The 13448-nt window shown below is 44.3% G+C and overlaps 1 protein-coding gene across 3 annotated transcripts; it reads left to right on the plus strand.

The window, feature by feature from the left end:
* Positions 1-13448, plus strand: MS4A1 (membrane spanning 4-domains A1). Of its 3 annotated transcripts, XR_001593794.2 has the most exons (9): positions 1-197; positions 1665-1793; positions 5752-5926; positions 6350-6469; positions 7667-7723; positions 9228-9464; positions 10210-10311; positions 11195-12914; positions 13216-13448. XR_001593794.2 is itself a non-coding variant. In XM_016119043.2 (8 exons), exons 2-8 carry the CDS (start codon positions 1762-1764, stop codon positions 11414-11416), a joined length of 945 nt encoding a protein of 314 aa, XP_015974529.1. In that variant the 5' UTR covers positions 1-197; positions 1665-1761; the 3' UTR covers positions 11417-13448. The 3 variants fall into 3 exon arrangements, 2 of the variants coding, with proteins under 2 accessions (XP_015974529.1, XP_015974531.1); XM_016119043.2 differs by having other exon boundaries at positions 11195-13448; XM_016119045.2 differs by lacking the exon at positions 1665-1793 and having other exon boundaries at positions 2-197; positions 11195-13448.

The following is a 13448-nucleotide window of genomic DNA, read 5'->3' on the forward strand; positions in this document are numbered from 1 at the left end:
GTGTGTATTAAACCAAAGTAATTAGGGTGAAGCCCAAGGTAGCAGAAGCCACCGATTTCCTGTCACCTGGTATCTGTCAGCGATCCCAGGCCCGGCCTGTCTCACTCACCCTGTGCATCCGAGAAAGTAGCCACTGAAGTGAACTCAGCAGCCAGCAAGCCAGCGGCGAATCGAGCTCTAAGGCCTTGGAGAGTCAGGTAAGGAATCAATTTGCTTTGCTTTACTGATTAAAAGGGAGTGATGGATAAGGTGCGGGATGGTTCGGGAGACTAGAGATTCTTGGCTTTACTTCCAGGGCTTCCCTGGTCAGATTTTCTGATGGCGTCAGGAATTGAGAGGAGGGGTGACATCAAGGCTTGCTGACCACCCACATCCCTCTCTCCCTCTCTCCCTCCCTCCTTCCCTCCCTCTCTCCTGGGCCCAGCCAATCGGCTGCAAGTCATTCCACAAAAGCAGCAGGTTGCAGCCCGTAGATTAAGCACAGGGACTAACCAGCTGGGCGCAAAGCGGGCACTCCGCCACTTACGAGCCATGTAATTAGACCTCTCTGTCCCTCAGTCTCCTCCTCCAGAATGAGGGCAATAGTAGTGCCCACTGCAGTATGAAATCCTCAAGCCCTTAGAACTGGCTGCCTGGCACCAAACAGGAAAATAATCAGTTGTGGCTATCATGAAAATAACTCTACTTCTCTTGGTTTCAATGTTTTTGTCTCCAAAGATATCTTGCTAAATGTAAATATCTCGCCAGATATTGTTAAGCCTCCAGGCCTAACGTTTCTGGAGGGAGATGGTAGTCACCGAAATGAGCATAAAATCCTGCCTCCGATCCATCATGGAAGCCTAGAGTAAGAGTGATGGGTTTGTAAAAGTAGGCTGGAGACAAGAGGAAGCTCTGATGAAAGGGAACAAAGGAGAATTTTAACCTTGTCACGAACCAGTATACAGTGTGATTCCCTTTCCCTGTTTCTCGTAAAATGACTCGATCTCACTGATTGGATCACCTTTTTGTCCGGCATCCTGGGCATCGTGTAAACCTGCTCTGGGGAAGCAATTCCATTTAACGTTCACTTCAATGTTTACTGAGCATCCAGCACAGAAAAAAACAAAAAAACAGTTTCTCTTTGTAATCTGAGCGGGGTATTCTCTTGCAAGATTTACAGCCCATCAGAGAAGTTACAATATGACCTAGAAAGAAAACAGTCCGGTGACAAGAAATGCAAAAGGCTGTGGGATTTGAAAGAGAAGTGCTTGCCCGTGGGAATGGGGGGGGGGGGTGGGGGTGGGGCGGGGGGGATGAGGGGGGAGGTGGAAGGGCGAGAAGAGCAGGAACAGCCTCTGGTGATGTGAATGCCTCAGGGGGTGCGTGAGTGAAAATGAGGGGGCTGGAGGAGCATTTCACAGTGCACGGGATTCAGAGAAGCGAGCAGGAGACATGTCCAGACCAGCGCCCCGGCGGGTAACAGTGGGGTCCGAGCTCAAGAAGGGAGGTAGGATGGAGCTGACAAGGGTTTCTCCGGTGGGCAAATGTCATGTTGGGATGACGGCGACCTAAGCAGTGACTTAGGAAGTCTGAACTAGCAACCCGTAGAGCCTGGATTAGTAAAGAGAAAGATTCAAGGCAGAAAAGCAAGATTTTTTTTTTTTTTTGTGCTTAAATTGGGACAGGAAATGAGAACCAAACTCAGGGGTGACACTGAAAGTAAAACAAAGGTCCACCTGCAAGATAAGGTACCTGACAGAGGCAGAAACCCATGACCTGGCCATGGGTTTAACTTGGGAGATAAAGGAGCAGGGGTGAGTTATGGCTCCAGCCTTTTAAGCCCAGGTGAGAGGGGAAACAGAAATAGAGCCACCTGAGGGATGCTGCCCGAGGCTTAGCACAGTTTCAACAGAGCGGCTCCAGCAGAAACCAACTAGCTGCCGAGCGGTGAGGTGTGAGTGGGCGGGGAGGACGCGGGGGAGCAGGGAACCATGGCCTTTTAAGAAGCTGCGGTCAAGGACAGGGGAGATCGATGGGCAGTGGCTGGGGACACCGGACGCAGCCAGAGTAAAGGAAGTGGCTTTGGGATTGGGGGATGCCGCCGCACTTTTTTAATTATTAAATAAAAAGGGGCGGTAATAACCATTATCCTTCAAGTGTTAAGTACTTTATAACTTGGAAATTATCTCACGTTCTCACCACAGTACTTTGAATAGAGAGATCACGAAAGTGGCAAGCCACGGAACTGGGACTTGCTCTTCGTGTGCTACAGAGCGAGAGACTGACGATATGAGAACCGATTCCTTGGAAGGACTGACCCCTTGGTGGAAAGGAGCGGGGCTGAGGAGATGGGCTGAGGAGCACAGGCAGAGGAAATGGAAGTTAAGAACATTCTTCCTCAGAGATGAGTACCCAGGAGGCCAGAAAGGATAAAAATGCAAAACTATTTTGAGTGGCAAAGGGGGAAGTTGAGGTAACCAAAGATGGGCAGCTTTGAACTGCTTGGTAAATGATGGAATCATTGGACCTCAAAGTCATTACTCAAACCAAAACCCATAAAGGCTGGGAGGTCTTCTTCACTAGATGGACACAGAAATGGTGGTTCCTTTTAAAAATCAAAAGGGATTTGCAGAAGTTGCTATAATAAAATAGAGCAGTGTCTGATGAAGTGAGTGTTGCTTTTAATATAGTTTACTGAAAATAAAATCCTATTGTTATCACACTTTGACCCATGTGGTCAGTAACCCCGAATAATGTACCCACTAGTCTTTGGGCATAACTGTGTATGTAGGACACTGTTTAAATAATTGTGGACAATATTTTTTTTTGATAGGGCAAAAGTGCAGGGATCTACAATATCCTCGGGAGTGTGCGGTCTGGTTTTATATATCCCCATACAGTGAAATTTTTCATTCCCCAGTAGACAATGCCCTGGCATAGCTAGATAAATAGATAGTAGATAGATTTATGCCAGGGCATTGTCTAGCGAGACAGACAAATGATAGATATATTTTAGAGAGTTTATTTGCATAAAAAATGAAGTAGCAGATAGAACAGGTATGTTTGTGTTTATAAACTACCATTTACAATAATAGAAATATAATTTCCACAGTGAGACATCATTTTAACAAAGAAACTATTTTCCCCAATGCCATTACTGCCATTAGCCACTATAAACACAGCCTGAGTAGAACCTGTGTGTATAAGCGGTTTATCTCACCAATAATACAGATATAGCCTTAGGCAGTTGAAACATAAGGATAAATTAAAATAACAGTAGTCCGATCATCTCCTCTATCCAGGTAACTGACAGTCTTTGCTCTTTAAGTCACCTTCACTCAAATGAGCCCTTTAGAGAGAAGCGTGGTGACTCCCAGCCTGTTCCATGCTTGCCATGGGAAAATCATTCAGCCTCTCTGGACCTCCATTCCCATATCTGCCAAAAGACAAAATGCTTACTTACTCAGTAAGGAAGGTGTCGGGGGAGTTAGAACTAGATACACACACACCATCCCTGGCGATGGTAGGTGCTCGGTAAGCAGCTCCAGCGGTCTGACCTAGCCTGTGGGCAGCAGAGACAGCACGAGCCTCAGAGCCATGCTGACTGCCTTCCGGATTGGCTCTGTCAACGAGAGTACGATCTTTAACAATGCACGTCCCATGTCCCATCCTTGGGCCACAGTCTCCTCATTTGTCAAATTAACAGAATGGCTTCTGAGGCTCTGAAGAGCTCTAAAAAATTCTTCCCGGTGACAAGAATCAGTTTGTAAACTCCCCAGTGGTCTACATTTTTGTTTGTGGTCTTGTGGGGTGGTTTGTGGTACAAAGCAGATCCCGAAGACCACATGACACCCGATCATCTAGACCTGGGACAAAATCAAATGCAAAGCATCCAGTCAAAGTCTCCTCTCTTCCCTTCAGCCCGTAGCCCAGACATTCTGTTTTCAACTGATTTATAGTCACCCAAGTAGCACATCTATTTAAAGAAGAAGGCAAAAGTTCATACATGAAATAGGCTGAGGGATGAAACAGCCTGTTACCAAAGACACTTCATTGGATGGGTCCAACTCTTTCAATCTCTACCAGCCATGTAACTTTGAATAAGTTACCTAACCTTCCTGTGCCCTTGTTATATTCTCTACAAAACAGGGCAACGATTCCTCCCTTGTCTACTCTGCGAGGCTCAGTTGAGATGCCGGATGCAAAATCTTTATGTACCTATAAAGTGGTTACTGACGTGAGGCCTGGGAGACTCCCAGTCGCCTGTCTCATAGTACCAGCGCAGTAGCCCAGCACTGTGTGTCTTTAGCAAGATAAGCCAGGTGGACAGACAGTCTTGGTCTCCAGGGCCCCCTTACACAACTTGCAGTCAATAAAGACTAGATCAAAGACGTGCCCCTAAAGAGAGACTTCCAGGGCCCAGGAAAGACCCAATGGAATTCACGTAAGTACCTGACGTAACCAAATGAACACCGAAAGGAAGCTCAAGGTGAAGGAGGCTGAGCAGTCTTAACAGTGCTGGAAAGGAGCTTGGTAATATGCACCGTCTAACGTGAGAAACGAATAAACCGTGAATTCTAAGAACAAATAGCATTTGCTACTTTCTCCCCGCATACCGGGCATCTTCACATTTACTTACTTCTCACATGTGTGTGAAAGGGGTATTGTTCTCATTTTTTTTTTTTTAGATGGAAACAATAGAAACCAGTACTCATAAAGGTAATGATACTAAGGACAAGAATAGCAACAAAAACAGCTCATGATTATTCGGACATGGGTACTGTACATACATTTATTTCTTTGATCGTATTTTAGTAAATATTTACTAAAATATGATCGCTATTAAATCCAGGCATAATTTTAGATACCGGACAAGAGAGGGCAAGGTCTCTGCTTCGATGGAATTTATATTAAAGTGGAGAGAGACAGACAATAAGCAGGCAAGCAAATAAGGTAATTCCCCGCAGTGGTAAGTGCCACGAAGCAAATACAACAGGAGAATGCACTGTGGAGGGAGAGTTTCCCTGAGGACCTGACATTTGAGCCACAGCTGAGTAAAAACACAGCAGTCACACACAGACCCCAGTCCATCTAAGTCTTATGACAACTCTATGAGACAAGGAGTGTAATTATTCCCGCATTACGGTGGAAGAACTTGAGGCCCAGGTAATTCAAAGGACTTGCCCGAAAGTTCACGACAAATAGCAGAAACCTAATTCAAACCTAGGCAACCGGACTCAGGAGGCCACAGTCTTATGTACAACCTAGAGAGCCTCCTTGAAGTGATTTGTTCAAGAGTTAATGGTAGACCGGAATCAGTCTACCTTCATTATATTGTCATGATGCCTCTGGTTCATCACAACGCACAACAGCAGATAAGCAAAGGGACGAGGACGAGTCAATACGAAATACATTTTCTGATATTAGACCATTAAGAAAAGCATCCAGGGGTGAGAGGCAAACACGATGCGCAGATTGTGGGCATGGCGTCTCTGCACAGATAAAGCAGGCCCCAGACGTGGTTGTCAAGAACACTGGCTGAGATCCCTGGGTCCGCAGGTCCTCCCCTGGGATTCCCCCTGTGGGTCCTGTCGTAGAGCATGGCAGGGGGCCTGGCCTCAGATCCAAAGTCGCAAGGAAGAGGCCAGGATGTCTACCTTCGACGACATCCAAGGAGAAAATACAGAGAGAATTCAGGGGTGTGACGCAAGATAAAAGATGACTCAAATCCCGTTCTCTCTCTTCTCGTTTTATTATTTGTTTTATTTTTAGGAGTCCTGAGGGTGAGATGACGACACCCAGGAATTCAATGAGTGGAGCGTTCCCAGCAGGTCCTACGAAAGGCCCCGTGGCCGCACAACCTGTTCAAAGAATCATTCCCAGGAGGATGCCTCCCACAGTGGGCCCCACACAGAGCTTCTTCCTGAGGGAATCCAAGGCTCTGGGGGTGAGTCAGTCGCCCTCCAGTCCACATCCTAGGGATTCTCCGGCCTCCGGAAGCAGATGCTAGAGGCCGGGTACAGGACTCAGCCCAACACGAAGGTGCCTGATGCAACCTGGCACAGGGGGTCGGGTCGGGGGTGTGCAGAGAAGTCAACACGGTGACCTCACATGCCCTTTTGATTTTGAGGTTTGCATATTGAGGGGTCTCCCATCGCAGTTCGTCTTCAGCATCCTAGGCACGTCTGCCTTGGAAACGCCCCAGGCGACGGAGAAAATGGATCCAAATGAGACCAGCATCTTAGCACCTTCACCACTTCCTCTGGCCTTGTACATAGGCCCAAGTCCAGACCCAGGGCTTCCGGCCTTACCTTTGCTTTCTGACTTGACGATTTCTGGTCACCCATCCGTGCCCCTCTTCTCTCCCCAGGCCACCCAGATTATGAATGGGCTCTTCCACATTGCCCTAGGCAGCCTCCTGATGATCCACGTGGAGGTGTACACACCCATCTGTGTAACCGTGTGGTACCCACTCTGGGGAGGCATTATGGTGAGTAAAAACTCACAGCCATTCGGGGAATGAGGCAGACAGAAATGTTCAAAAGCACCATCGGAATATACCAGATTATTTCTGTGTTGAGGAAAATAGATAAGTAGGAAATAGGTTATCGGGTTGAAGTAATGTAGTGAAAAGGGAGTCGACTAACTTGAGCGCGAATGCCGTGGTTGAGAGTCAGCGGTCCTGCTTCACGTGGAGTCAGAGAAAGATGCCCGACGCGGATTTATACAGGGAAGGAAGGTTATTTCGCGTAGGACTTCTCCCAAGTCAATTAGGGGGATGGGGTGCGGGGAGGAGCACTAAGCATCCGGACTGCATAGCATGGTGTTTCGAAAGCAAAAGCGGGTAGGAGCATCCCACCTCCTCCCAACTGGTCCTTCCTTCTTCCCTGCCGTTCTGTTTAATGACTGATGCACGTGGTGGAATTAGTCCCATCCCAAATAAATGTCCGTTTGCTCCTCCGGAGACCAGCCTTCCTGACGGCTGCTTTGTGTACATATTTTCCAAGCCTGTGACCCTGCCAGGGGTGGGTGGTGCAGCGGCATTTATGTTACACCTTCACGGTCGCGACTACGAAGATGAGTCTGGGACTGAAACGTTCAGAACAAGGAGAGATGGGTTTAGAGTAAGAGTTTTCTCCCTTTACGGCTTGAACGGCAGAAAAGGAAAATGAGAAATCACCTTCCTCGCTTCCTGTAGCAGCCCGCATTTGAATGGGGTGCCTGTGACATTTGGGCCAAGTATTTCCTACACGGATTCATTCTTCACTGGCACCAAAGTCATTAAATTATTGTGAACTTCAAGGCGCAAGTCCACAATTTAAAAAAAAAAAGAAAGAAAAACTAAAAATAAAACAAATTCACAGTGTGACTATTAATCAACATGTAAATGTGAATTCTGCCTCTTTGGTCTTATTATATTCCTAGTCGCAGCTCCCCAGTTAGTTAAATAAAAGGCGTGGAATGAATGTGGTTGAACCTGAATAAAAGAGAAATATGACTGCTGAAAAATACACGGATCCGATCGAAATGGCTGGATAGTTTAGTGAAAATGGTTGAAAGCGGAGATAGCTTTTTTTGATAACCAGCTCTCGATGTTAAGCAGTAACGCCCCTCTCTGCCTCGCCCCCTCTGCCCCTTCCCCCATCTCTCCCACGCCCTTCCCCACCCGCCACCTGTCTTTTTACAGTATATCATTTCTGGATCGCTCCTGGCAGCAGCGGAGACGAACTCCAGGAAGAGTCTGGCAAGTAATCGTATGTTCTTCTTTCCCAAACATCAGAGAAATTGCTAACTTCTCTGTGGAAAACAAGGGCCCTTAAAGACCTTTCGAATCACAGCAGCACTGAGTTCTCTCAACCCCAAAAAGCGAAGATCTGTTACAATGCCGTTGTGATTTTATTGATGAAAAACTTGGCAACGAGATCTAGCTGAAAGGTGTCCCTGGCAACAGAATTAAAGGCAGATCGAGGAAGAGTCTGCTTATGAACTTACAACTGACAAAGGCCCTGTGAGCCTAACACATCTCTTGGAAAGCTGTGTCTTTTCTCTTAGGTCATCATCTAGGACAACTGTCTATTCACTGCCATGGTTGGCTCGAGTCCTATTTGACCTTGAGCTGTAACCTTGAGCAAGTCAGTTCACCTCCATGTACCTCTGAGTTTTCACCTATAAAATGGAGATAATAGTCCTTCCTACCATATGCAATTGTCAATAGGATGAAATGGAGTAATACACAGGAAAGTGTTTCGGAGGCTATAAAGAGCTGCAGAGTGGTCTTGTTATGTAACTCCTAAGGACACATTTACACCCAGGAAGATCTCCCCATTCTGCATGGGTCAAGGGCTTACCAGCAAGTTTCTCCCCAAAACTTTTTTACACTTACTAAGCTATTACTAATTTGAGTCACTCTCGAGGTGGTTTGATAAACTCAGTTTTGGGGTGGAAAAAAACTTTATGAAGGTCAAGTTGTTTTATTCTCCAAATACAGCCAGTCCTACTGATGTACCATATAGTCAAGGATGGAATATGTGTATCTTAAAATAATCATCGGTAATCTCCCTTTATTACAGTACTTGTCACATATATTTTCCTATGTTGACCTTTTATTACCCTTGCAAGGCAGAACACTCCCACTGACATCCTCTTACCTATGCTACCAAAGACATCGGCCCCAACCGTATTTTGAAAGATGGCTGACTGGGGCTCATTGCAGCCTACGCCAACAAGGTGCAGGTGTTGTTATTTCCACCTGATGGCCCAGACCTAGAGGGTTCTGTCTGCTCCCTCCCTACCTACACCCACGATAGCATCTCACCTCATTGCAACGGACTTAATAATAATTCTCGCTCTGTGCTTTTCCTTCTTATGCAGACGGATAAGATCTGAATACTATTTATCTTCATTTACCCAACAAATATTTATCGATGGTGGCAGTGGCCGGGAAAGGAAGTGCAAGGGTACAATCGATAAGAATTAGGGACTACTCCTCCACTTTTGCCTTAATAAACGGATTGGATGGTGATGGCGCAAATTGAGATGGGGGGATGGAGAAAGGCAGAAAATTGGGAGATGAGGGTTTTTATTTTACAGTGACAAGGAGACTAAAAACAACGGAAAGAAGTGTGATGTGGGATGATTTAAGTACAGTAGGTCTGTGAGTCGGAGGAATGAGATCTGGGAGTCCTTCCTAGCTTACATCCTCCAAGTCTAATCAAACCCAGTTAATAACTCTTACGTCTCCATTTCAGGTCAAAGGGAAAGTGATAATGAACTCACTGAGCCTTTTTGCTGCCATCTCGGGAATAATTCTTTTGATCATGGACATATTTAACATTACAATTTCCCATTTTTTTAAAATGGAGACTCTGAACTTTATTAAAGCTTCCACACCATATGTGAACATATACAACTGTGAACCAGCCAACCTCTCTGAGAAAAACCCTCTCTATACACAATACTGTTACAGCATTCGCTCTGTGTTCTTGGTAAGTGGGAAATTTGATTTCTTTCCAGAGAGGAAGACTGGCATTTTTATTATGAGCATCAACTCTAGATCCAGATTCTCTGCATCTGTTACTTATTGATTATATGGCTTTGGGCAAGAATTTTAACCATGCTCTGCCTCAATATCAACTGTAAATGGGGAAGGCAATAGAACTTATCTTGCAGGGTTGTTTTGAAGGATGAGTTAATACATGCAAAACTTTTAGAACAGTCTCTGGTACACAGAAAGTGCTCTGTAAGCATGTGCTCTAACATTAATATTATTAATGATATTAATGTTTTTATTATTATTAAGCCAAACACTGAAGAACCACCTAGGTTGTTATGGGTATCTGTGGCTTCAAGGAGTTTTTACTATAGAGTCTGAAGGTGAAAAAGCCATCTCCCAAGTGGGAAGAGGTTTCCTCGTGTGATACTGCCTATATACAGCTGGATACAACTTAATTTGGGACTCAGTAATTATTCTTTCCTACATAAAGTTGATTCTTCAACTAATTATTACTACCTTACTTTCATTTAGGAGCATGCATTAACTATCCATTGTGTGTCATTAGTCGTGATAACGGTTAGGGTTACAAAGATACTCGTTCTTATAGTTAGTCATCACTTGCCTAAAGAATTGATCGTTTAGTCAGTAAATTTTGGTCAAGTCATTTACTGAACACCGACTGTACTCTTCTATTTTTCATTATTACATTTTCACCCTCATTTTTTTCTGTTCTTCAGAGCATTTTTGCAGTGATGCTGGTCTTCGCCATCTTCCAGAAACTCATGACAGCTGGCACTGTTGAGAATGAATGGAAAAAACTATGCTCCAGACCCAAAGCTGTAAGTAGTAGCTGCTCTGTCCACAATCCCCCTCAAGAAAAATCGTGTCTTACTAAGGATCGTTTACAGAGGACATGATCCAAGAGGCCCGGAAGCTTTAGGAAAAATGGCCTCGCCATATTTCTGGAAAGCAGAACATACCAATAGCGAGGAAAAGTGTCTTAAAATTTGAAAGTCGTTGGTTAGACGGAGAATATGGTTCTGTGATATGCGGACCCTCCGACTACCCTTGAATTCTGCTTGAGTCGGGCAGCCAACCTCACTCCATACTCAATGAGTAAAATCAGGATGGCTGAAGGTTGGAGGCTGATTAAAGCTACTGGTCCCTCCACTTTCTTTCTCAGTATCCCCTTCTTCCACCCTCCCCTAATCTTTTAATCTAATCCCTCTTCCAAAAAAAAAAAAAAAAAAAGGGTTGAAGAGGCTCCACAACTAGGAGATAGGAATGACACATCTATTATCAAGTGCATCAGAAACATCGAATGTCAGATTCAGAAGAGAGTTTAGAAATCATTATTAATTCCTTCGTTTTGCAGATGGGGGGGAAAAAAACAGGATTAGAGAGAGAAAATGATTTACCTCCAACAAAGGCAAATCAAAACTAACATCTAAATTCTTCTATTATTCCAGTGTTCTTTCCCAAATACTGTGTGACCATTCCAGGCAAAGGGGCACATAACAGCTGGCCTTGAGGATGTGTCTTGATAAGTGATTTGAGAAGGATCTGAGCACCTGGGAAATCAATTCTGGGTGGGACTGAGAGGCGTGTAGGAAATAACATAGAAAGCATAAAAATGAGGAGGTGTTTGAGAAATATTTGTAGAGACTGTTGGAAAACGTGCCAATGACAAAGGTGAAGACGAGTTTTACTTTTGTGTTCTAGGACGTAGTAGTCCTCCTGTCAGCGGAGGGGAAAAAAGAACAGGCCATTGAAATAAAAGAAGAAGAGGTGGAGCTGACAGAAATATCTTCCCAACCAAAGAACGAAGAAGACATTGAAATCATTCCAGTCCAAGAAGAAGAAGAGGAAGAAACCGAAGTACATTTTCCAGAACCTCCCCAAGATCAGGAATCCTTGCCAATAGAAAATGAGAGCACCGCTTAAACCACGTTTTGTTTTCTGTTTCTTTTTTCTAAGCATTAGTGTTCATAGCTTCCAAGAGGCATACTGACCCCCCCTTCCTTGAGGCACTCTCTATGTAGCCTCCACATCTCCCTACGGTCACAGCTCCTCCCGCCCATTCAGAGAATATAGCTACTGTAGCAGATTGCATCATAATGTTCCTTGTTTGGAGAAGCTTTTTTACATTAAAAAAAAAAAAAAGACAATTGTGATTTCTCACTAGCCTGTGCCTTAGATAAGCGGTAGTAACAGCAGCAGCAGTTTCTCATAAATTTTTTCCCCTACTCAATGGGGAGACTTTGCACCTGATGAGAAAAATAAATGACTGTTCTGTGCCATCCCTAAACTATCTCTAATTCCTTCTACATCTACATTTTTGGCGGAGTCCCCTTTGCACCTCGTTTTAAGGAGAGTGAAAAATAAGCATAATGAGGTGCAGTAAGGAAACTGTTCCATCTTTCTGGGGGGCTGACACTGTGGCACCTACTAAGAGACCCCATACCCCGTCAGGGAAGCCGTAAGTGGCCAGCACCCAACCCTTTCTTTGTACACACAGCACAGCTTATACACGGACACATCTCTATCTAGCTTACCTTTCTCTAAACCCTGCTCTAGGCTATTGGTTGTATTGTTTACCTGCTATAGTCTAAACTATAGGAAAGAGAAGAATGAAAGCATGAAAGAAAAATGCCATGAGGATCCACATCTGAAATGATAATCGATATTTATATTCATAGACTATTTTCCAGCTCACCAAGTATTTTATTAAATAATTGCATTTGATCTTTCATGATCAAGAAAAAATCCCTATCCCTATTTTTACAAATGTTTCAAAGAGGGTAAGGAACTTGTAAATAAGTAAAGGTAATTTGTTGATGGTCACAGCTAGTAAATTTGAGAGCCTTGTTTTATACCCAGATCTCCTTACTCAAATCCTGTAATGTTTGAAATAACCAAATTGCCTATCCAATGCATTCATAAACTACCAGAGCTAAGTCAACAGGTTTCATTAAGCTCTTAATCTTTGACCATCATGATATTGAGAGAGACACAAAAGAATCAGAATTTGGGTTTTACCTTTCAGTGATAAAAAGACTTAGATATGCACGACCTTTGAAAAACTACTTATATCATTAATATATAATTAGCTCTCAGATTATATAATGTAGACACTAAGTGCTATAGACATTCTAAGAAAGATCATGTTGAAGATAACATGATTAGTTACAATGCCAAATCTCAGGCAATAGCTACTTTATTTCTTGATTCTTGTTCATATTCAGAGATACCAGTACCCTCCATAGAAAGAAGGTTAACCCAAGAAGATGTCACTGTCATCTGTCAACTGCACTTGAGCATCTGCTCCAGGCTGAGTGCTGCCAAATGCTGGCAGGTATATAACGTAACTTCTGCTTCCTGTGATACTTCCACTTTGTTAGGAGCCACCAACGGAAGATATTTCCTGATGAGAAAAATGGAGGTAGGATATTTCTGTCTCTATAAAGTCCTCAAAACTAGCTTTAAATAAAGTGACATCTGTGCTCTTGCCTGCAACAGATGATGCCAACATGGTATCTCCCCAGCCCTCTTCCCCCAGTAACGTCAGACCATGGGTGGGAGGCTTCCGAGAGCCTCAAGTTCACGTTCATGCAAGCCCAGGCTGGTGTGAACTGTGAGGTGTCAGTACATTGACTATTCATGTCAGTAGATTCTCACACACACACTTTCCCAGGGAAAATGTTCATGGACGAGGCCCTTAATAATGTATTCCCCACTCTCAGCACTCAAGAACACAACCGAAATACACGGCAGGCAATTCTGCCTTAACTAGAGGACAGGGAAGAGAGTACGGCAATGGCAGACTCGAGGGAAAAAAAAATGGGAAAACCTTCCAAAAAGACGTCTTTCCATCTTATTTCTTATTTCCATCTTATTTTCTCTGCTTCTGAAATATGTAGGAGGATCCCTCTCCGAACCCATGGTTTCCTTCTACTATTAAATAAGAATGAAAATC

The sequence above is a fragment of the Rousettus aegyptiacus genome, unplaced genomic scaffold (assembly GCF_014176215.1).
Source record: "Rousettus aegyptiacus isolate mRouAeg1 unplaced genomic scaffold, mRouAeg1.p scaffold_m13_p_5, whole genome shotgun sequence".
In the NCBI taxonomy this organism is placed as follows: domain Eukaryota; kingdom Metazoa; phylum Chordata; class Mammalia; order Chiroptera; family Pteropodidae; genus Rousettus; species Rousettus aegyptiacus.

Coding starts and splice junctions, on each gene's coding strand:
- MS4A1 (XM_016119043.2), top strand. CDS start 1,762: ATGGGTTTAACTTGGGAGATAAAGGAGCAGGG. Junction 7,724..9,227: donor CGAACTCCAGGAAGAGTCTG/GCAAGTAATCGT, acceptor TCTCCATTTCAG/GTCAAAGGGAAAGTGATAAT. Junction 9,465..10,209: donor GCATTCGCTCTGTGTTCTTG/GTAAGTGGGAAA, acceptor TCTGTTCTTCAG/AGCATTTTTGCAGTGATGCT.